The 24,378-nt window shown below is 34.3% G+C and overlaps 1 protein-coding gene across 1 annotated transcript; it reads right to left on the bottom strand.

Annotated features, from left to right (window-relative positions):
- Nucleotides 1-14,376: 14,376 nt before the first annotated feature.
- On the bottom strand, nt 14,377-19,619 carry LOC138326477 (receptor-type tyrosine-protein phosphatase H-like). Its single transcript, XM_069272600.1, has 7 exons — nt 19,586-19,619; nt 19,168-19,458; nt 18,151-18,315; nt 16,805-17,098; nt 16,364-16,624; nt 14,692-14,880; nt 14,377-14,486 (listed from the first exon to the last, which is right to left on the bottom strand). Exons 1-7 carry the CDS (start codon nt 19,617-19,619, stop codon nt 14,377-14,379), a joined length of 1,344 nt encoding a protein of 447 aa, XP_069128701.1.
- Nucleotides 19,620-24,378: the final 4,759 nt, after the last annotated feature.

The raw sequence follows: 24,378 nt of genomic DNA, 5'->3' as shown, positions 1-24,378 counted from the left end.
TGTCCACATTATAGGTGTAGCTATCTAGGTCCGTAGGCAGAATATCGAGTGTCTGTTTGCCATCTTTTATACATGAAGTTGCATGGAAGAATGGAACATACTACAAAAATAAATAATGAATACTTTTATTTTTAAGCGTTGAAGAACACATTTTTGTTGGTCATCTTGGTTTTCAAAATGTGTTTAAATTCTAATATTTTGATAACTTATTGATAAGAATCCTAATTTTTGTCCAAATCTCACATATTTAGGGTTACTTAATGCATATACGTCAGTAATTGGTAAAAATTGTTGTCAGCCATTTTGTTATTCAAAATGTCCGACGTGTCGTTTATGATTAAATTCTAAAAAATAATTGATGTAAAATCCTATTTTTGCGTCCATTTCTTATTTGTAAGGCTGCCGAATGCACAAATAAAAGTTAAAGTTATGTAAATGCCGTATTTGTCACACCCTCAAATCAATGAGCTTTAAATATGTTATTCGTCAACAAAAGTTACTAACATTTTGAAAATTACAACACTTTCAATGCATTGGTTTTTATTTTAAAATACAAATAAGAGCAGAAAATGATATTTAGCAGTATACTGCCAAAACTCATTATATGTAAATATATAGTGAAGCGAAATGAGTACATACGGTCAGACCATCAAGTCAAATTGTGGTCTACAATTTCATTTCACATTTTTACAGTGTAACCAGTAATTATAACGTGATTTCTTCAGGAAAGTTTCTATCTAAACATACATAAGGCATAAAACAATAATTTACAGTACATAATATCTGTGTTGAAACTAACGCTTTTAAAGGATTTGTGCAGCCAAAATTTGTTTTTTGATAATACGTCAGGATATTGCTTTGGATGAATGAAAAATTAAGTCCCACCCAACGAATCGCCTAGCTTTTAGCGCTATCGGTTGGTTTTGGTCGTGATTTACGGTAGTGTCGACTACGGTTCAGAGATAATGAGCTATGCGGTCACGTGGTTTTGTGATGTCACAGTAGTCCGCGGCTACACACGGTAAGCCTAGTACTATACATCTATACAGCACATACACGTATACGTTAGATCTACAATTTGAGTTTTTCGAGTAAATGGTTATTCTAGCTTTATGATTAAGATATTTTCAGTTTCAAAACATTCCATTTACACCATTTCAAACATTCAAACAAGAATATATCTAACTTTAGATTAGATAATTAGTCCAATTCGATAGCGATATCAATATGATGTTCGGATCAGTCTGGACTGAGATTTAGATAGCATATTATGTAAATTTCTGTGTAATAAAAAACAGTATAATGTAACGCTATCTTTTTACGAGTAAAATCCCAAAATTTAGCATGAATATATCTAGAATCCATGTTTTTATTTCAAACTTCTGCCACAACGATGCAAACACGGCACAGTTTTGAGTAAAAATAAAATTTGGACGGTTATCAGTTATGTGATATTGGAGTAACAGTACCGAACTTATACCGAAAATAATATGTATATCTATATTGTTGCCTTTGAAACTTTAACGTTTACTAAAAAGCAGAAATACATCAATGATATTTCTGATATATGTTTCTTAATAACAGTATAAGTGTAGATTTAAATTCATTATTTCAAAATCATACTAAATCCTTAAAATAGTATATTCATTGTCGATCCTTTTGTATATCATACCGAAATTTAATAGTATGATATATGAACATTTATCGTATAATCCAAAACGTAACCACATATAGTGTTCAAATGAAAAATGAAATTACTTGTATACCGGCATCATAAATAGATATAAATATCTTGTACCTTTTCAAAAATATACTAAGTGATATTAAAATAAGTATATTTATATATAATTAGTGTGGTAATGCTGTAACCCTTCTTGTATGACTATACATGTAGATTCGAAACGCTGAAAATACATGCTTAGAAGTTTTACTAATACCTTAGAAATTACGGTAGATTGCTATATAGATATGCTACGATTCCGTAATTACAGTATTAGACTGGAATAATGTTTAAAGTTTAATCTTTAGTTGAAATAGTTCTTAGAACCATTTTTGTTTCTGAATAAGTCAACTTCCATTATTGTTTTACCTGTGGACGACATATATATATCCTAGGTATGATCAGGGATATTTTATTTCCATTTGCTTTTACATCTTCATTTTAAAAATGGAGGTGACAATAAAAAACCTAGAGCATAGATGTACGGGGTTTCCATAATTCAAATCACAATCCAATTAACAGATGTCCTAACCTGATTGACAGCAAGACAATAGCAAATACCCGATATAGTCCACCGAATAGCAAATTGCCCGCGGCCAGGTAATTACAGGTGAGTTCGATGAATGGCGTTGTGTACAGGTAAACAACATCCTGGTCCAGGTATTACATAACCATCAAACTAAAGGCATGGCTAATTATATAACTATATCGGAGTATCTACACGTATATCGATTAAAATTGAAAGCGACCGCACGGTCTGAAAAAATAGTTTGTTTTGTTTAATATCTCAATATTTAGATCTTTTTATAATATCAAAAATAAATTCTTTCTACCATATGTTGAAACGTTTTACGGTATTGTAATAAATGTATCTCAATTTCTTCGGTTAACAACACACAACACAATGTTTGTAATGATCAATCATCGGTGTGTACGTACGTCAATACTTTAATCAAGGATTTCTTAAATTGTTACGTAAAATTTCATTTTACAGTCACAAACTTTGTAATTCACAATGTATTAAAGATACAGACAATAGGAAAATATTATCTAATTAAAGCTTATTCGTTGCTGAACTCCTCGACAAAAAATCCGAAACTTTCATTTCTGTGTGGATTTTCTTTCATAATTACATGAAGATACCTGCTATTAGAGCATAAATTAGAGTATTTGAAACATCGATTTTCACTCTTTTAGTTATTTACATTCGAGCAAAAGTTATTATACGATTAATTTCACTCAAAAGTAATCATAAAAAATCGTTGATCGGCTTTTCCTGTGACCGTCGATGTAAGTGATAGCACACCAGTTATAGCACAGCTATAAACCCCGGACTATTGTGACGTCACACGGTTTAGAGCTAGAAAATATGCATAATCGGGCGGCCAGAATTTTGGACCTCGATATCGACTTCTTATGGGTTATTTCGGTCGCGCGCGGCACGGAGAGGTTTCTACACGTGCTAATAAAGCCATTTCCAGCATCAACTGAAATTATCATTTTTGACTGCACAAATCCTTTAAGGCATCTGAGGCCATTTGAATGCTTTTTACGGCCTAATTAATCAAACCTTATGGTTTTCAATAGATTAATAAGAAAAAATAACATTCCAAAATTCTCGCCAAGTTACAGCACATGGAACTTTGATAATTTTAATAATTGGTAAAGGTATCAGCAACCTTGTCGTCTTCTTTTTTTTTCAAAATAGCCGCCGCAGAAATATTTAAAGTGTAATATTTTAAATCTTAACTGACGTAGAATCCTAATTTTTGTGTCAATGCTTTTATGAAAGTTATTGAATGTAAAAAAAGGCTTCCTTCCAGACACATTGGTTTTTCAATATGGCCATCATTTTATAATTAGATGTGTTAATGACACTGGTAACTCTATATAAAAAAACGCCTTAGGAAAAGTTGCTAAAACCTTTCTTTTATCTTTAACAAAAAAAAAGAAATATTTTTAGCAGAACACACCTAGTGCCCAAACAAAGTCACTTTTTGTCTTTTAAAAATTACGATATCTACAATAGCGCATAGGGCAAAATTTGCAATGCTTTAAATTTCTAAAAGTAAACTAAGCGAATAATAAAAGAACATGATATTTTCATATAATCTTTCACATATCCCTCCCTATTCTTCAAGGCCATAACCAGGCTATTATTTTTTCAGTGTAACACTTCGAATGACAAATGTTTAGGAACTTAAATTCCATTTTGAATCATATGGATTTGATAGCTCAGGCATTTAGAATGAAAAAAAAATGAAACTACAAATTTATTCTCTTTCTTCAGTAAAAAAAAATGGCTAAGGAAAAAAATGCTAAAATGACTATTTTTATTTTAGCAATTAGTGTCTTGTATTAGCAAAATGCCCAAAATGATATCCATAGAGTGAGCACAGAACGACTATATAATTTCATCTTGAATTATTCATGAATAAAACCTATTTAGTGATGTTGTTTTTTTAAATTCCTCGGTCTCGAACAAGTGGCAAAGGTACAGTTTTATGTCGTGTTGTTCCGTCAGTTTGTCCTTTCACCACTCGATTTTTCTTCTTTGCGTACAATTGTACGTGGTCATATCTTGACTTTACCTCCAATACTATAAAATATTTTAGTACTTATGATGAGATGTAAGGTTTCACCTTGGAAAGAGTGTTTGTAACATACCAAAACCAAAGTATTGTGACCTTTTTTGACCTTGTGCAATTTAACATAGTAATAAATCAAATGTGACCTATTTTGACCTCTTGCAGATTAAAAAACAAATTGTTCGGGCTATATTTTCTTTTCCATATGGCACCGGAATCTCATACCTGGTCAATTGATTCGGGAAGTCGATAGACAGCATACCGAAACCAAGAAACTGTGACATATATTTCATCCATTGCCGTCAATAAAAAAAACCTATTTCGATAATATCTTCCAGATCTTAATTTAGATCTTTTAGCGGTATAATAGCTAGAAGTCATTGTGAAATGACCATCTCTGTTTGCAATATATGCCATTAATTGTCTATGTATGAATATTTGTATATTTGGTAGACTGAGATTTATAAGCATACAGCCTAAAGACAAAGAAAAACATATCTAACCCGAAAACATACTGACAACAGCAATGGCCGTCGTTTTCGCTTCACTAATGCTTAGTGCTAAGCAAGAACAGGGACTTTTACCACTTTTACAGACTATGATGTGTCTCAGCCAGGGGACAGAAACAGAGCCTACCTCATATTCTTAACTCAGGGCCAAGAATGTGGCGATGTCATGAGAGACTTTAGGAAGAAGAAAAAAACATTAGATCCTAAAATTATTCGCATTTGACGACAATTCAATGATGGAAACATGTACCATATTAACGCCCTACGTCCATCTAGGTAAGCCACTAGGCCATATAGTAGACTCAGAACAGAGATATTTACCTTTGAACCCCGTTTAAGGACGTTCCGAACAGTGATCGAATGCGCCGTTCGATCGGACCTCCTCGGGTCGAAGAGTGCATCCGGAACTACGCATGAAAAACTCTTTTGTGACTAAGATTATGAAGAGTAGCGATCTATATGTTATCCATCTAACGATACCTTATCTTTTAACGTTAACATCAGGATAGTATAGTCGATAAACGGCGTATTTGTCGATATTGTACTTAGTTCGGTTTGTCGAAAGCTTGATACCGGGTGAAAATCAAAGTTTGTACGGTAGGTGTAGGACCTAGCTTCGACAAACTAGAAAAATAATGTTGTCAGATCTTTTAATTTGGCTAGGCTAAAATAATATGAAGCTACATGTACATGTATCTTTTGAGAAGCAAATTACATAACTCATACAAACGGACTGATATACGCCGATAAGATCTTGTATTGAATAAAATGAGATTTCATAACAATCAAGTGATTAAAACACTTTCTGTTCAACTCCGTTAAACTGGGAATATTTGACACTTAATATACATCTATGTGTTTTAAGGAAGATGCATAATTAAGATATTCAAATTTTGCCGAGTAATTCTTTAGTATAAAAATACTGATACAGAAATATTTTCATCTCTCCATCAACCGACCCGTGCTTTTCGTTCCATTTGTACAAGTCAGTATATTTCATGAATATTGTGTTCGGTAAAACAAGACATCTATTTACTGTATACATGTACGATAAGACATAACTACCGTATTTAGATGATGCATGAAAGCTTACACATGTATTTCCTGTTTTGAAAAAATGCATGGAAGCACTCTGATTCAGTTGATCAAATATTATCTTACGAAAAAAGCGCATGTAAACTAGAGAGTAGATATATTATCCTGTACCTTTTCAAAATATACAACAGTATTATGTCTGTGATATAGAAAACTAAACATGTACATGAAGGCATAGACGGTAATTATTTTCCTATCTACAGTAATTTTAGCTGAACCATTTTTGTAATAAGAACTTCCATTATATGTTTTACCTGTGGACGAGACATATATATACCGTAGGTATGATCAGGGATATTTTATTTCCATTTGCTTTACATCTTCATTTTAAAAATGGAGGTGACAATAAAAAAACCCTAGAGCATAGATGTACGGGGTTTCCATAATACAAATCACAATCCAATTAACAGATGTCCTAACCATGATTGACAGCAAGACAATAGCAAATACCCGATATATCCACCGAATAGCAAATTGCCCGCGGCCAGATAATTACAGGTGAGTTCGATGAATGGCGTTGTGTACTGGTAAACAAACATCCTGGTCCAGGTATTACATAACCATCAAACTAAAGGCATGGCTAATTATATAACTATATCGGAGTATCTACACGTATATCGATTAAAAATTGAAAGCGACCGCACGGTCTGAAAAAAATAGTTTGTTTTGTTTAATATCTCAATATTTAGATCTTTTATAATATCAAAAATAAATTCTTTCTACCATATGTTGAAACGTTTTACGGTATTGTAATAATTGTATCTCAATTTTCTTCGGTTAACAACACACAACACAATGTTTGTAATGATCAATCATCGGTGTGTGTACGTACGTCAATACTTTAATCAAGGATTTCTTAAATTGTTACGTAAAATTTCATTTTACAGTCACAAACTTTGTAATTCACAATGTATTAAAGATACAGACAATAGGAAAATATTATCTAATTAAAGCTTATTCGTTGCTGAACTCCTCGACAAAAAAAATCCGAAACTTTCATTTCTGTGTGGATTTTCTTTCATAATTACATGAAGATACCTGCTATTAGAGCATAAATTAGAGTATTTGAAACATCGATTTTCACTCTTTTAGTTATTTACATTCGAGCAAAAGTTATTATACGATTAACTTCACTCAAAAGTAATCATAAAAAATCGTACACCGGCTTTTTCTGTGACAGTCGATGTAAGTGATAGCACACCAGTTATGGTACAGCTATAAACCACTGACTATTGTGACGTCACACGGTTTAGAGCTAGAAAATATGCATAATCGGGCGGCCAGAATTTTGGACCTCGATATCGATTTCTTACGGGTTATTTCCGGTCGCGCGCGGCACGGAGAGGTTTCTACACGTGCTAATAAAGCCATTTCCAGCATAAACTGAAATTATCATTTTTGACTGCACAAATCCTTTAAGGCATCTGAGGCCATTTGAATGCTTTTCACGGCCTAATTTATCAAACCTTATGGTTTTCAATAGATTAATAAGAAAAAATAAACATTCCAAATTCTCGCCAAGTTACAGCACATGGAACTTTGATAATTTTTAATAATTGGTAAAGGTATCAGCAACCTTGTCGTCTTCTTTTTTTTTTCAAAATAGCCGCCGCAGAAATATTTAAAGTGTAATATTTTAAATCTTAACTGACGTAGAATCCTAATTTTTGTGTCAATGCTTTTATGAAAGTTATTGAATGTAAAAAAAGGCTTTCCTTCCAGACACATTGGTTTTCAATTATGGCCATCATTTTATAATTAGAATGTGTTAATGACACTGGTAACTCTATATAAAAAAAACGCCTTAGGAAAAGTTGCTAAAACCTTTCTTTTATCTTTAACAAAAAAAAAAGAAATATTTTTAGCAGAACACACCTAGTGCCCAACAAAGTCACTTTTTGTCTTTTAAAAATTACGATATCTACAATAGCGCATAGGGCAAAATTTGCAATGCTTTAAATTTCTAAAAGTAAACTAAGCGAATAATAAAAGAACATGGTATTTTCATACTTCTTTCACATATCCCTCCCTATTCTTCAAGGCCATAACCAGGCTATTATTTTTTCAGTGTAACACTTGAAATGACAAATGTTTAGGAACTTAAAATCCATTTTGAATCATATGGATTTGATAGCTCAGGCATTTAGAATAAAAAAATGAAACTACAAATTTATTCTCTTTCTTCAGTAATAAAAAAAATGGCTAAGGAAAAAATGCTAAAATGACTATTTTTATTTTAGCAATTAGTGTCTTGTATTAGCAAAATGCCCAAAATGATATCCATAGAGTGAGCACAGAACGACTATATAATTTCTATCTTGAATTATTCCATGAATAAAAACCTATTTAGTGATGTTGTTTTTTTAAATTCCTCGGTCTCGAACAAGTGGCAAAGGTACAGTTTTGTGTCGTGTTGTTCCGTCAGTTTGTCCTTTCACCACTCGATTTTTCTTCTTTGCGTACAATTGTACGTGGTCATATCTTGACTTTACTCCAATACTATAAAATATTTAGTACTTATAATGAGATGTAAGGTTTCACCTTGGAAAGAGTGTTTGTAACATACCAAAACCAAAGTATTGTAACCTTTTTTGACCTTGTGCAATTTAACATAGTAATAAATCAATGTGACCTATTTTGACCTCTTGCAGTTTAAAAAAAAAATGTTCGGGCTATATTTTCTTTTCCATATGGCACCGGAATCTCTCATACCTGGTCAATTGATTCGGGAAGTCGATAGACAGCATACCGAAACCAAGAAACTGTGACATATATTTCATCCATTGCCGTCAATAAAAAAAAACCTATTTCGATAATATCTTCCAGATCTTAATTTAGATCTTTTAGCGGTATAATAGCTAGAAGTCATTGAGAAATGACCATCTCTGTTTGCAATATATGCCCATTAATTGTCTATGTATGAATATTTGTATATTTGGTAGACAGAGATTTATAAGCATACAGCCTAAAGACAAAGAAAAACATATCTAACCCGAAAACATACTGACAACAGCAATGGCCGTCGTTTCGCTTCACTAATGCTTAGTGCTAAGCAAGAACAGGGACTTTTACCACTTTTACAGACTATGATGTGTCTCAGCCAGGGGACAGAAACAGAGCCTACCTCATATTCTTAACTCAGGGCCAAGAATGTGGCGATGTCATGAGAGACTTTAGGAAGAAGAAAAAAACATTAGATCCTAAAATTATTCGCATTTGACGACAATTCAATGATAGAAACATGTACCATATTAACGCCCTACGTCCATCTAGGTGAGCCACTAGGCCATATAGTAGACTCAGAACAGAGATATTTACCTTTGAACCTCGTTTAAGGACGTTCCGAACAGTGATCGAATGCGCCGTTCGCTCGGACCTCCTCGGGTCGAAGAGTGCATTCGGAACTACGCGTGAAAACTCTTTTGTGACTAAGATTATGAAGAGTAGCGATCTATATGTTATCCATCTAACGATATCTTATCTTTTAACGTTAACATCAGGATAGTATAGTCGATAAACGGCGTATTTGTCGATATTGTACTTAGTTCGGTTTGTCGAAAGCTTGATACCGGGTGAAAATCAAAGTTTGTACGGTAGGTGTAGGACCTAGCTTCGACAAACTAGAAAAATAATGTTGTCAGATCTTTTAATTTGGCTAGGCTAAAATAATATGAAGCTACATGTACATGTATCTTTTGAGAAGCAAATTACATAACTCATACAAACGGACTGATATACGCCGATAAGATCTTGTTTTGAATAAAATGAGATTTCATAACAATCAAGTGATTAAAACACTTTCTGTTCAACTCCGTTAAAACTGGGAAATATTTGACACTTAATATACATTGTATATGTTTTAAGGAAGATGCATAATTAAGATATTCAAATTTTGGCCGAGTAATTTCTTTAGTATAAAAATACAAATACAGAAATATTTTCATCTCTCCATCAACCGACCCGTGCTTTTCGTTCCATTTGTACAAGTCAGTATATTTCATGAATATTGTGTTCGGTAAAACAAGACATTATTTACTGTATACATGTACGATAAGACATAACTACTGTATTTAGATGATGCATGAAAGCTTACACATGTATTTCCTGTTTTGAAAAAATGCATGGAAGTACACTGATTCAGTTGATCAAATATTATCTTACGAAAAAAAGCACATGTAAACTAGTGCCAACAACAGTATTATGTCTGTGATATAGAAACTAAACATGTACATGTAAGGCATAGACTAATTATTTTCCTATCTACAGTAATGAGCTGAACGTAAATCAGGCGTACTTAGGCGTACACTTACAGTACCGGTAATCTTGAGGATCCAAAAATCTGTTTTAGTTTACTTAGGATAATAAATACAGAGCTACATTTTTAGATATGCAGATATCTCCTAAAAAAACATACAAAGATATAGAGTTGTGTATGATGACATCGATTTTATCGACATTTTTGTGATCAAGCTGAAGTTATCAACTTCGAACGTTGTCACGTAGACGCTATTCATGGCTACAATTTTTTACAAATTTAAATTTATGGTTGAAGCTCTGCCTCAAACGACAATAGAAGCTTGACGATGGAAAGATAGATTTTGATAAAATATTTTCCCGCTAGAACAATATAAAATCATGGATTGTCTAAAGGGCAATTGAAGTGGAATCTTTAAACGGAATTTTCCAAAATCATTTTCCAGATATTATATCCAGGTATCGTGACATAAAATTAACAGTTATAACAATTTATATTATCAGACTGTTTCACTTTATAGTGTTGAATACATAAGATGTACTTATAAAAATATTACCGCTCGATTTCGGTCTAATTATATTATTGGGAAAAAAGTCATTTTTAGGGGGTAGAGGTATATGAAGGATAATTACTCAATTTTTTTTTTATATTCTTTCATCGTAACCCAAACAACTGTCTTATTATGTGGACAATAATTAAAGAAAATTAAACGACACAATTTTTTGAAATTAGGTATTTAAATTGAAATTCAAATGCAAAGGATAGCTTTTTTAGGCCTCATTTATACGCATTCGCGTAAAAACATCACAATTAATGTATTTTTGAGAGTGGAAATGGCATTGAGGTCATCGATAGCCATATTAACTTATATATTGAAGATAAAAAATGTTGTTGTTTGTAATATTTCAGTCAATTACCAAGCTTTGAAAATATGTTTGTAAAATTGTATTTTGCGAAAAACAGACGGTAAAGTAGGGTTATTGAGAGTACAATATTTCCAAAACCGCTAGATCACATTTCAAATTAAAGCCTTAATAAACAGTTTATCAACCAATCTTTCAGTGAACAATTTTTAAAGAAAATTAAACGATGGGAATTTTTTAGACCTAACTGTATCGAACCAGCTTAAGAAAGAAAACAAAACATGTCTGATCTATCTATCGATTAGTTTAAGGTACTGGAACATCATAAGATGTCCTTTAGGCGAGGGGATTACCATATTTAGCATATACGATAGGACAATTTAGTTCGCTAAATTAATGTTACTATATTATGAATTCATTTACAAGTAAAGAGGTAGAATGTGTGAATGTGTATATCTGAAATATAATGTTATTACATGATAACAACAGAAAGAAGGAACCAGCTCCTACACTGGATCTAGATTAAGGTGGTCTACATAAAATTGTTATTCCAATCTCGTCATTGGGTTAGCGTTTAAGAGAAAAATAATCAAAAGCAAAACTATAAATATGATAAATGTCTCACTGCAAGCGCATTAAATATCATATCAATAAATATAATATATTATTAAGATATGCCTGTACTGTATGCAGAGCGTTAGAAGTGATCTTAAAAGAAGACTAAATTTCTGTCTTCTGGTCAAGGCACGCTATTGTCTATAAAAAGGTAATTAAAAGTTTCTTGTTCTGCTAAGCACTTAGCATTAAGAGAATGGAACTACTGGTTTGTCCATAATCAGTACAATACTACCTGGTGGGTTGTTGTAAAGCGGCATGCTTAATTGGGATATTACTATAGAAATTAAGTTATGTAACAGTTCCAGTATTACATGGAGACACAATACGATTATACAGCAACTTCCCAAAACATACATTCATACACTCAATAAACTGCTTACATGGGGGATCCTGGTTGTTAAAAGAACGATAGGCCCAATCAACTAATTGTTTGAAAATTGTTTGACAATAATTAAAATTATTCAAAACGTAGGGAGATAAATAGCAATTTATATTTACATAAGAGCCATTTTGAAAATATAGGAAAAAGAACAAATCGGACACCTTGTTAATAGCACACCAAAAACAAACCCACACAAACTATGCATATATGTATAAGTTTTCAATATATTTGAAAATTCTCGTTTCCGTTTCATGACAACCTAACAAATGGATTTTTGTTTTCAGAAAAATCACAGTGGCTTGATTTTGGTGTGTGATATATCGTCTTACCTAGGATTACCCAAACACCAACTTCAAATGCCATATAGTACATTATCACATAATTTGTTTACACCAATCTTTATATGAGGAGATATAATATTTTCAACTATTATTCCCACCATTCAATAAATGTTTGTCATATTGCACAGTTCGAAGTTATATTGCACGCTTCTATGGTAACGTTATATTGCACGGTTCGAGATGTTATATTGCACGGTTCGAGATGTTATATTGCACGACTTTTGAAACTTCTCACCGTTGTTGTCTAACTTTGTAGAAAACCTCCGAGGATTCGCGCGTACAAGTGAGTTACGTTATTATCACGTCACAAAGGTTCACGCTCAGTTCCGCGCAAGCTTTATATATATCGGATCAAGCCCGCCATAGACGTTGCTCGCTTTGCTTGACAGCTAGTTTTATCAAGTAGAGGACGAACACTACAAATCTATGGATTGAAAGGCTGCATATAGTTCTAATAATTTAAAAGAATGCTATACGATATGAAAAGTGGAGTTACACCATGAAGTACGTGGACAAGACGCCAATCTTCAATATGATTTGAACCTTTTCCGTCCGGTACGGTGGTGAAGATTGTGATCTGTGATTTTGGAATTCATTAAAATCAACTAAAAAAACTAGTGATTTATTGATTATGCTATAAAACAAATTTTTCATGGGTTACTGTGCTCTAGTTCATAATATTTACACCTCGATGATGGTAATCAACAAATGTTATATTGCTTCGGCCTTAGCACAGTAACCCATGAAATATTTGTATATGAGATAATGTTCAAAATAGATAATGCACTAAGTGATAACATTGCGAACAAATGGACAAAAAGAAGAACACAGCGCAAAGTTTTCACTACCTCCCTCGGGAGTTCCCTGTCGATGACCAAGCGATTTTCGTAATTTTAATCATATTTTAGCCATACTTTGAAAATGTCTTCGAAATTATTAAAAAAATATTGCCGACAGCCTTTATCAATTATTAACATTTGAATTTGTATTAAGTAACGAAGAAAATACAGCAATGACTCTTTATGAATTAGCTTTCAGGATATTATATTTTAATTATATCTATGGCGGCCATTTTAAAAAAAACAAGATGGCTGACAACAACTTTTACCAATTACTAACGTTCAGTAACCCTAAACATATAGGATTACAACAAACAAAAACTAGGATTCTATATCAACTAGTTACCAAGATATTATAATTTAAAAATTTCTATGTCGGCCATCTTGAAAAACAAGCATTTTTTTAAAATTAATTCCGCTACAATTTCCTCCTAGTCCAATACCGTTACAGAAAAAAGTTCCTTACCCCTGGACACGACATACATGGAAAGAGAACCTCCTGGACACACATGTTCCAGGCCAGCAATGTGAAGCGGTACCCACTCAGGTAGCCGTTAGTTCGAGACGGTTTGGTCCAGTGCAGGGTAAACTGTCGGCTCTGAACAGCCGATACGATTAAGGATGAAGGCGGTACGGACACTACGAAATGAAAAACAAACGAAAATATCTTGACAATATTTAGATATGCATATATGTAATTTGACTCATATAGCGCATACTGAGTAATACTAATTTTTTTCTGCTTTTAAAATAACCTAAAATAGACAAGTAAAATTCTTGATTTATCAAACATGTTATCCCGCCAGAGCATTCATTTCAATAAGGTCGGTAGTTTCGGCTTACAACTGTAACAGTAGTGAAGAAAGTGTAGTTGCCAGACCGAGATTCGAACCTGGAATCATCCGAACACCAGCCGAGTGTTCTACGGACTGAACTACCTGGTCACCGATGATTGACCCAGTCCATTCTCGCTACACATCACATGATTTTCTCATGAATAAATGTTGTACATGATATGTTTTCAACAGACGGGTCGAGCCCCTTTTCTCATATTATTCTTCAGTCTGACACAAAATCTTCCACACGCAAAAGGATATGTAAGTGATGTTGTTACTTTGGCATTAAGTATGCCATACAGCATAGTAAATAATTATATTGTCTATGCTTTACTTACTGGCTGATTTAGTGTAACACCCTAACACAGAACTGAACGAGCTGCGGTTATTTTCTGTTACTGCATCATTGACTGTAGCCACACTGAATGCGTAGTATGATGCTGAAATAGGAAACAAGTAGATTTGTTTGACGAAAACAAAGTTGCCATTAAATTTCAAATTCATCGTTACGAAAACAAGAATGCATTTTTAAAGATGAAGTGAAACTCGTACTCATCAAAACATCAAGGTTTATTAAAGATGATATGAACAATGTAAATTACCTATAACTATTAGTGTAGGATACTGTTTGAAGACCAATCTTACCTGGCTGCAGACCGCTATTAACTGTAAACACTGTTAGACTAGACGTCGTGGTATACATATCACCAGTCGAATAACTATTAACCACGTAATACTGGATATCGCCTCGTGGTAGTGATGGAGGGATCCATGATAGGGTGATAGACTTGTCGGTTGTGGTCTGACAGGTAAGAGATGTAGGAGGATCGGGTGCTGAGTAGTAAGAGATCAACTTTTAAAAATGAAACAGAACATCAACACAAGAGGCCCAAGGGCTTTAACGGTCATCTGACAACCTTGGCAATAATCGTATGGAAAATTATTTAGATATAGTGTCATGACAGCCATCTTCGGTTTGTGATCACCCAGAGATGTAACAACACTTTGTCGGGACCATGTCAGGATGATTTAATGCAAGTTTCAGCCAAATCGCACCGGTAGAACTTGAGAAGAAGCTCAAAATGTGTTTTCAAGATGGCGGCTGTTGCATCCATCTTCGATTTCGGAACGATCCGAAAAATAACAACACTTTGTCTGGACCATGTCAGGGTCATTTTATGTAAGTTTCAGCCAAACCGCACTGGTAGAACTGGAGAAGAAGTTCAAAATGTGAAAAGTTTACGCACGGCGCACAGCGCACAGCGAACGGCACGGTGGACGGCGGACCCTTTTTAGGGTTGAAGAAAGTCGGCATACCAAGAGAAGAGAATATAACCGATCTAATTTCAGTTCCTTGCAAATGTCTACGTTCGTTTCAAACTCAAATGAATAGTGGTAATTTGCCAAGAGAACCATTCTACTGATAAAAAGGAATACGTATATAAACTGCACTTAATATACATCATGTATATAAAGCATATACCTTCTAGTAAATATATAATTTTGTATCAGGTACTTACTTTTGGACACTGTCCTAAAGTTAGCCACCAGAGGATCACTCCTCTCAATACCACTGACTGTGGTAATAGATATGTTGTTGTCCATCTCTTACACCTGTACTGCAGGTTATAGATTCTGTACCATGTACTTACTCTTGGACACTGTCCTGAAGGCAACCGCAAAGGGATCACTCCTCTAACTACCACTGATTGTGGTAATAGAGATGTTGTTTGTCCATCTATTACACCTGTACTGTAGGATATAGGTTCTGTATCATGTACTTACTTTTGGACACTGTCTTGAAGGTAGCTACCATAGGATCACTCTTTACACTACCACTGACTGTGGTAATAGAGATGTTGTATTTCTGTCCATGTATTACACTCGTAATTTAGGTTATATATTCTGTATCATGTACTTACTTTTGGACACTGTCTTGGAGGTAGCCACCAGAGGACCACTCCTCTCACTACCACTGACTGTGGTAATAGAGATGTTGTTGTCCATCTATTACACCTGTACTGCAGGTTATAGATTCTGTATAATGTACTTACTTTTGGACACTGTCCTGAAGGTAGCACCAGATGACACTCCTCTCACAACCACTGACTGTGGTAATAGAGATGTTGTTGTCCATCTATTACACCTGTACTGTAGGTTATAGATTCTGTATCATGTACTTACTTTTGGACACTGTCCTGTAGGTAGCCACCAGAGGATCACTCCTCTCACTACCAGCTTACTGTGGTAATAGATATGTTGTTGTCCATCTATTACACCTGTACTGTAGGTTATAGATTCTGTATCATGTACTTACTTTTGGACACTGTCCTGAAGGTAGCCACCAGAGGATCACTCCTTTCACTACCACTGACTGTGGTAATAGAGATATTGTACCTCTGTCCGTCTATTACACCTGTGCTGTAGGTTATAGATTCTGTAGATGTGGTGGTGGGACTTAGTGATGGAGTAGTGAAGACATCGTAACTAGTTTTGACCCCATTAGGACGAGTCCAGGATATCATGATCACGGGACCATCAACATCTGCCGTTAAAACTGATGTTGGTTTTACTGGTTCTACAACTTCTACAACGAAAAAAAAAATTAAAAACTGTTATGATTTCAAGTCAAATGTATGCAAAAGATGATATCGGATATCTAATAAATCTTATGATTCGAGCAGTGTGTGCAGCTTAAATCATCAACATATAATATTTTACAATACAATGCCATTTTCTCGTAGCCTTTAATGCATACTCATAGTTATTGGAGAAGATGTGATCGATGTCATCTGTTCTTGTGTACGACTGCCAGACTCCACAGAGCTGACAGAAAAGGTATAGGTCTGTCCTGGTGTAAATCCCTCCAAATGCACAACTGTAAGCAGCTGGGCGCTGTATTCTGTATAACCATTGATGATTTCTGGTGGTACCGATGATACCTCATATCTAGTGACCTGATCAGTGTATTCTGCTGGAGGGGTCCAGCTGATGTTGACTGAATCTGACCCTTTATTTTCAAATGTGATACCACCCACCATAAGAGTGGACACTGTAAGATGAATAAAAATACTATGCATGTATTTTCAAAGCAAGTTATATCAAAGTGAAATACCACAGGAAATATATCACTGGCAACATATATGTTCATTTTCTTTAAATTTTGTAAGTAAAATACTTCAACAGGTATCGAAAGAAACGGAAACAATGTCCCATGTTAGTAGTTTTACACAACGTGCTCAAAACATTGAAAAGTATTCCAACAGACTGAAGATCCTAAAGGAAACTTGACACTAATGTCTGAAAGTTTTATGAGTCAAAAGTAATTATAAGTATAAGATATATATTTCCTCTTAGGCTTATCTTGTCTTTTCATTCCAACCTTTGATAACACAAGGAGTCTCGGCATATATTCATTGCATTTTGAAGTTTTATCAAAATTCGGGATGCCTGAATTTCTATGTTACCATTAAATAACGAAGCACATGTTTATAAATAAAGTACCAAGGAGAACATGTGTATGTAATAATGAGAAAAATCATTTACGCATTTTCCAGATAAAGCTGTTAAAGTGAACAATCGGGCAAAGGAAGGCTAAAGTGTAGGCGGTTAAAATGGTGTGATTTTATCCAGTATAATTTCTTATGAAATCGAAAAATAAAATCTGCCGTCAAAATCGCTCTGATGCAAAGAACTTAATTTAAATTATAGGAATCTTAAAACGTCCTCCCAGCAAGCTGTGTAAATGATTTCATTTCCACGCAGCCTCGTTTTCAAAGAGTTCGGCGAATTTATTTTTAGAACTTTTCCATTATTTCAATGGTCAGAACTGGGCAACGATAGCAGAACTTGACCGTCGTTTTGATATGTGAAGATTTTGGAAGGCCAATGAAGGCATTTGGACTGGTTTTCTTTGCTCGACTATTCATTTTAAAAAGTGTATGATGCCCAATCAATGTTTCGCATGAAAATACTGTCACCTTCCTTAGTTGTTATGCCCAGGTAATGCAACATTGTGGATATAATAGCATTAACAGCAGTTTTAGTTGGCTATGTATTTGCTCAAACAGATACGCGTTTAAGAGTCTATTTCAATGCACATACTTGCGACACACATGCCACCTGTGTTATCATATCCGTTGCTGTCGAAGAATGAGGCCTTACATCTACAGACTGTACTCAGCATATCATTCGTCTGGGTACATTCCGCATTAGTGTCAGAGCACTTTATACTGCCATCAGTGTCACATCCTACCCCAAGACCAGCATCTGTAAATAACATCAATTAAACAACATATTTTCGTAATACTGAATTCCATTCGTAGAATAAATAAGCTGATGGTCCAACCCAACTAAAACCAATTACTTATTTCGACGTATTTAATAAGTACATGTAGTATAATGTAGTATAAAGCATTTCATTTGTGTTTAAACGTGCATACAATAATGACTTTGTAACCTACCTTTTCCGATTCGTTTTAGAAATTCGTCTCATTTATTGATATTTTATCGGTATTTAAGGTCATATTCCTCTCAACTGGATCTATCAGTATGACATATGTGTTTGAATATCTATCTACAGTATATCATTCATTTGAGAATTAAATCTTGCTTTGGTCGGTTTCATGTGGTGATTAATTCAGTTTCATAGTTTCTTAAGGTTATTAGTGATTTTGTTGACACAGTGGCCAGCCATACGACACAGCCTCATATGACACGAGTTTATTGTATTACTAAGTATCAGTAAGTATGAGAAAAATATACATACGTCTGTAATGAATTGTTCAAAGATGGGGGAATGAAATATTCATATTTGGTTAGATTATAACATAACCGGAAAGAAATTGGCGTTTACAATAGATTTCTTTCTTTATTGATGTCTAGATATCACTAGTTATTCACTGTTTCGGTCAACACAAAACAATTCTCGGAGAAAAAAACCTCGTTAATACTTTCCTATTTGCTTGCGTGCGTATTGATATTGCAAAATGTGTTTTGTCAGTAGAAAAGTACATTACTTAATAATGAATTAATGGTTGCAATGTAAGCACAATCAAAGAGTTACCTTAAGAATGTACGGAATACACATGACTAAGCTTGACTTCATGTTACGATACTTACCGACAGTGATAGATACGACACTTGTCTGTACTTCCTGTGGACTCTGACGACTTCCATCTTCTACAGATTTAACAGAAAAGTTGTACATTTGTCCTGATACAAATCCCGTTAGTCGGACAGAAGTGGCTTTGGCAGAAGTGTACGAGGACGTTCCATTAGATAACACTGGTGTCCAGTGTATCTGATACCTACTGACCTGGTCTACCCCCGGGGATGGAGCGTTCCATGTTATAGTCACTGTACTGGTACCTTCTACTCCAACAGACAAACTTGTCACCACCAACCCGGTCACTGAAAAGCACGAACATGTTTGAAAGTAATGCAAAAAAATACAGCAAATGTCATACAATAAAGTAAGAGGATTTTTACCTGCACACGCTACATGATATCCAAGGACACACCCTCTTTGTCTATGTACACTGCAGTAGTTGTTGTGGAAATGCTATTGTCATAGTACCCACATTTACTCCTATACATCAATTACATGGTTACTATGGTAATACTTACTGTCTGTACACACTCCATAGTAGCGAATTTACACCCTAAACATATTATATGGTTTCCATGCTTAAATACTTACTATCTGTACACACCCCACCAGGTGTACTGTAGCTATTGTTGTCATAGTAACCTGTTTTGCATCGACACACATTTCCTCCAGAATTACGAGCTACACACTCGGACTGCGCATCTCCACAAAGAATCATTCCACCACATGATTGACTCAACTCGGCCTCTTTAAATGATAAAAGAAAATGAATTGTGATGGCTCACAGTAGGTTTAGACCAGTAAATAAATTATTCTTTTCCAGGTGTGTGTAAATGTGCAAAGCAATTTCTGAAGACCAGAATACCACATTTCGTCGAATGTTTGGAGGTTTATACAAAAAGTTTATTTAATGACTTCTGATGACATAATATAACAGTCCACTGATATTAAAATTCTAATAATCAAATCATAATGACATGTTCATGACACGAGTTGGTATTCTCATACAAAAAAAGCAAGTTTGAAATTTGGGAAATGGATCCCCAACGTTGAAGAACGTTTTAGTAACAAAATTTATGATTGATATAGATATGCCTATATTTTTACGTAATATGACTAAGTTTTGAAACAAAACTCTAATGTATGCTTACTTACTAGTGGTGATTGAGATAGAAACATCCGATTCAATTTCCTGAAAAGAAGGGCGACTTCCTGATTCCACTGATATGACCTTGAACACGTATGTAGTTCCCTGTGACAGCCCTGTTATACCTGTAGATGTGACTTTCCCCAGTAGTATGGTTCTTTCCATAGGTACATTACCACTCTGCCTCCAGACCACAGTGTAACTGGAGACCTGAGAGGAAGAGGTAGATTCTGTCCAGCTGATTGTGACACCAGAGGTGGTCAAGGATGTTGAGGTAATATTGGTCACCTTCAGAGCATTCACTGGAAATAGTTCCATACACAATACAACAAAAGTTGAAACTAAAGTTTCTAGATTTATGCACAATATTAACGTGTTCAAGTAATTAAATTATCGGAGCATAAAGAACATATCGAAATATATGTATAACGTTTGTATCACACGTGTTGTAAAATCTAAGCAATTTGGATTTATACGTCTGTTTTTTAATATTTTCGAAGGCTTCATTTTGCATGTTTACGAAAGAAATATCGCTAGATTCTTCTCATCTGCATAATGACTTACTAGACGTGCAGGTGCCGTCTGGTGTACTATAACCGTTACTATCAAAATACCCTGTCTGACATCTGCACACACCAGGATCTGTACACTCAGCATAGACATCTGAACACTGGTCCACATTAGTCAGGGAAATGTCACAGGAAACACTTAGTGCTTGCTCTGAAATTGTATACTATTATTATACTTACATGTATTTCAAGCATGTGGATTTGTCCTCATACAATGATATTTAGAACAATTCAGAATGGCAAATGATAATAACATTATTTAAAGAAGATGAATATAACATACCATTTTCATTCAGCAAAAGATGAAAATTATCTATTCAGCTAAGGTATCAGTTTCACTAAAAATGCATTACATGCCACAGATTTTCAACAGCAACAGTTTTTTTCTCCTTGGTTGTTTTTTCGTCCAAATTTTTTTTTTATATGACTATCTGGTTGCAATGCTTGAACTTACTTAGAACACATATTCCAGTGAAGTTTGACAGACCATCGCTATCATAAAACCCGTTGTTACAGGTACACACGCCATTGATACACGTAGAGTTGGTTCCGCATACATTTGCTGGTGAGGAAGGGCATGACACTCCCGGATTCAAGTTGTCTGATTATAAAAAGAATTTGTTGGATAATGTTTTTTCTCTGTGGAGATTTACCAATATCAATACTTGAAATATGTATATATAGATGATCTATCATGGGGTTCCTTTCATTGTAAATTTATAATACGTGGATTTTTCATTTTTTTCGAGCCCTTGGAAAGAAAAACAAGAAAGAAAAAAAATTATATTCTATTGATCATATCACTAATAATTGTTTCTTTAAGTTTTGTTTTTATCGCCAGATGATCAATAAATCGATCAGTTCCGATTCGGGTCATATTACAAAACCCGAAATGTCGGTCAAGTACCAACGTGTCGTAACAAAAAGTGCGACAAAAGCTCATTTAAAATATTAATCTAGTTTTATCATGCACTTCATAATCAAAATGTTTACTTGTAAATGACTGTAAATAAAGCGGCGAATTTTATGCAAGGTAAAATGTTAAAATCTATGAATTTTGAAGGGCATAAACGACTACTTCAGCGACACTTTATATTGTGATGTTTTCGTGACGTCACAGATTGACGTTTCGCGCGAAAATACTTTCCCCAACTGTCATTGATATTGTCGTCATGCAGGACTGTCGGATGTCATTTTTTTACCATTTGAAAGTTATTTTCATCGATAATCAGGTTCAAACCAGCACGAAAAGGTGAGAATAAATTGCTGATTTAACGCACCGTTATGGATCTACAGATTAGTGTGGTGTCGTCGATCAATTCATTGTTTCGTAGTAAAAATTGGTAGTAAAAAATAAGGTCCTTTCTCACGCGTAGAAATACTTACAACAATGCAGGTTGTATTACACGTGTAAGAAAAAAAATGAAATGGATTTATTGAATGGCGAAACACAAAAGTCATATGATACAATCAGTTATGACACCCTTTATATGCAGACATGATAATTATAATGAAAAGAAAACTTTAAAACAAACCATGTTCAATATGATACTACAATTATTGTGGATGCCAATTTTATGAAGTTTTGCTATGTTATATACTTTTCACCAGTGTATCAGTATCAAAACAATGGACTTACCTGACACACATATCCCGTTATCGACTGACGGACCATCATTGTCGTAGTAACCAGTGTTACAGTTACACACACCATTGGTACATATAGAGTTGTCCTTACATGCGTTTATTGGCGATGAAGGGCATGGTAATCCCGCGTTAAGTCCTGATTTTGAAGAATTTCGGTTACTACATGTTCGTTAACGGATTTATTTGATATTGTTGTTAAAATACATTGAAAATATTGCAAGATGTTCAGTATAGAAAACACGAAAAAAAAGCTTGAAGATCGAACCCAGGACAATAAGTAAACATGACAAACTGTTTACTGAGTAACCTGTTTGTTGGTAATCTATTCAGTTCCTGTTTTTTATATAGTCAGTTTTAAAAAGCAATTTTGACAAATCTAAATCAATAAGACTTTAAATGAGAAATATTTCATCCTAAAGATGCTCCAAATTAGGAGAATTTGAAATTCATAGATAATTTATTAATGTATGACATTAATTAAAGCCTTTTTGCTGATAGGATATAATCGTGGTAAACACAAATAAGTCGACTCGTGGTTGTTGGGTATGGAGTTTATTCAATACTCTTTTAAAAAAATAACTATCTCGTGTAGAATATCCAATAACCACTCGTTTTGTAACCTCTTTTACTCTCATTAAACCTATGGCCTTTTTCCGAAAAAGCGAGAACCCTATGACGGTAACGACAAAACTATTGAAATAAATAAACAATCTCGGCGATGTAGATGTTCGCCAGTCTTGTCCATCGAAATATTGTAGAATGATATAAATGCCATTAAATAATCTAAAAACACAGAGCTATTGTTGGCATAAAAGTACACATACATGTACGACAAATGTACTCCTGATTTTCTGACAATCTTGCCAGTATTAACATCAGATCAATAAGCGATTTTGTACACGATGAGAAAAGCATGCAGTGCAGGCAGGGGTAGGCTAGCTATATGTAGGCTGCTCTAGAGGTCGGGGCAGAGCGAGCGACAGAGCGATATGCAAAACGTCAAGAGCTGATGATGCAGTGCGGAGTTTAAAGGATAGGAAACATAGAGTAAGGGTACATTGTAATTACGTTGTGTCAGTGGCAATGTTACATTGTATGCATGTATGAAGTGAATGTACTTATACATCTATTTAATAATGTATGCACACAAGAAAGATTTTGAAAAACTATTGTTTATTTGAAAATTATAATGAACTGAAGGAAATGCATATAACGAGAGACTTGTATAATGATTGAAAGTAAGCTTGATGATACTGAAGCATAGTAAATTTGAGATGCATGAATCTCGAATTGTAATAAAAATTCTTCTTTTTGTCTGCTTCTTCAGAAAATTACTATTATCATGTATATAAGTGAACATCAATTTATTTGCAAATCTTATCACTATGCTGTGGTAAAGTCTGTGGAAATATATGTGAATTCATGAGTGGAGACTAAACAATCAAATAACAAATATCAAACCCGCCGCCAACAGCGGATTGGAGATTCAACGTTTTGATGTTAAAAGTTTCGATTTGCATATTTATTTTGCGATTCCTAACACAAACATTACATACAAAAATGATTGGTTAGTTGGTCTAGCTCTGCGACTATATGAACATAACTTTTTCTCAACAAAGTTCATTTTATCAAAAGTGCAATAATCTGACTTACTTGGAGCACAAATTCCGTTATAGGCTGACGGTCCGTCACTGTCATAATAACCATTGTTACAGGTACATACGCCATTGTTACACGCAGCGTTGTCCTTACAGGCGTTTGATGGTGAAGTTGGACATCCTAATCCCGGATTTTGCCCTAAAAGGGAAGATATTGTAGTATTAGTTATTTTCTATCAGAATATTGACATGACACATATT

This window comes from Argopecten irradians, chromosome 1, assembly GCF_041381155.1.
Source record: "Argopecten irradians isolate NY chromosome 1, Ai_NY, whole genome shotgun sequence".
Taxonomy (NCBI): Eukaryota; Metazoa; Mollusca; class Bivalvia; order Pectinida; family Pectinidae; genus Argopecten; species Argopecten irradians.
Note: the sequence above shows the minus strand (reverse complement) of the source record. Positions and strands in the feature narration are given on the sequence as shown.

Bases quoted from the DNA above. Each gene is read 5' to 3' on its own strand.
- LOC138326477 (XM_069272600.1), bottom strand. From the start codon at position 19,619: ATGACAATAGCATTTCCACAACAACTACTGCAGT. The intron at 19,459-19,585 runs GTACATAGACAA...CGTGCTTTTCAG, and splicing joins TCCACAACAACTACTGCAGT to TGACCGGGTTGGTGGTGACA. The intron at 16,625-16,804 runs GTATGCATTAAA...TAGAAGTTGTAG, and splicing joins ATCTTCTCCAATAACTATGA to AACCAGTAAAACCAACATCA.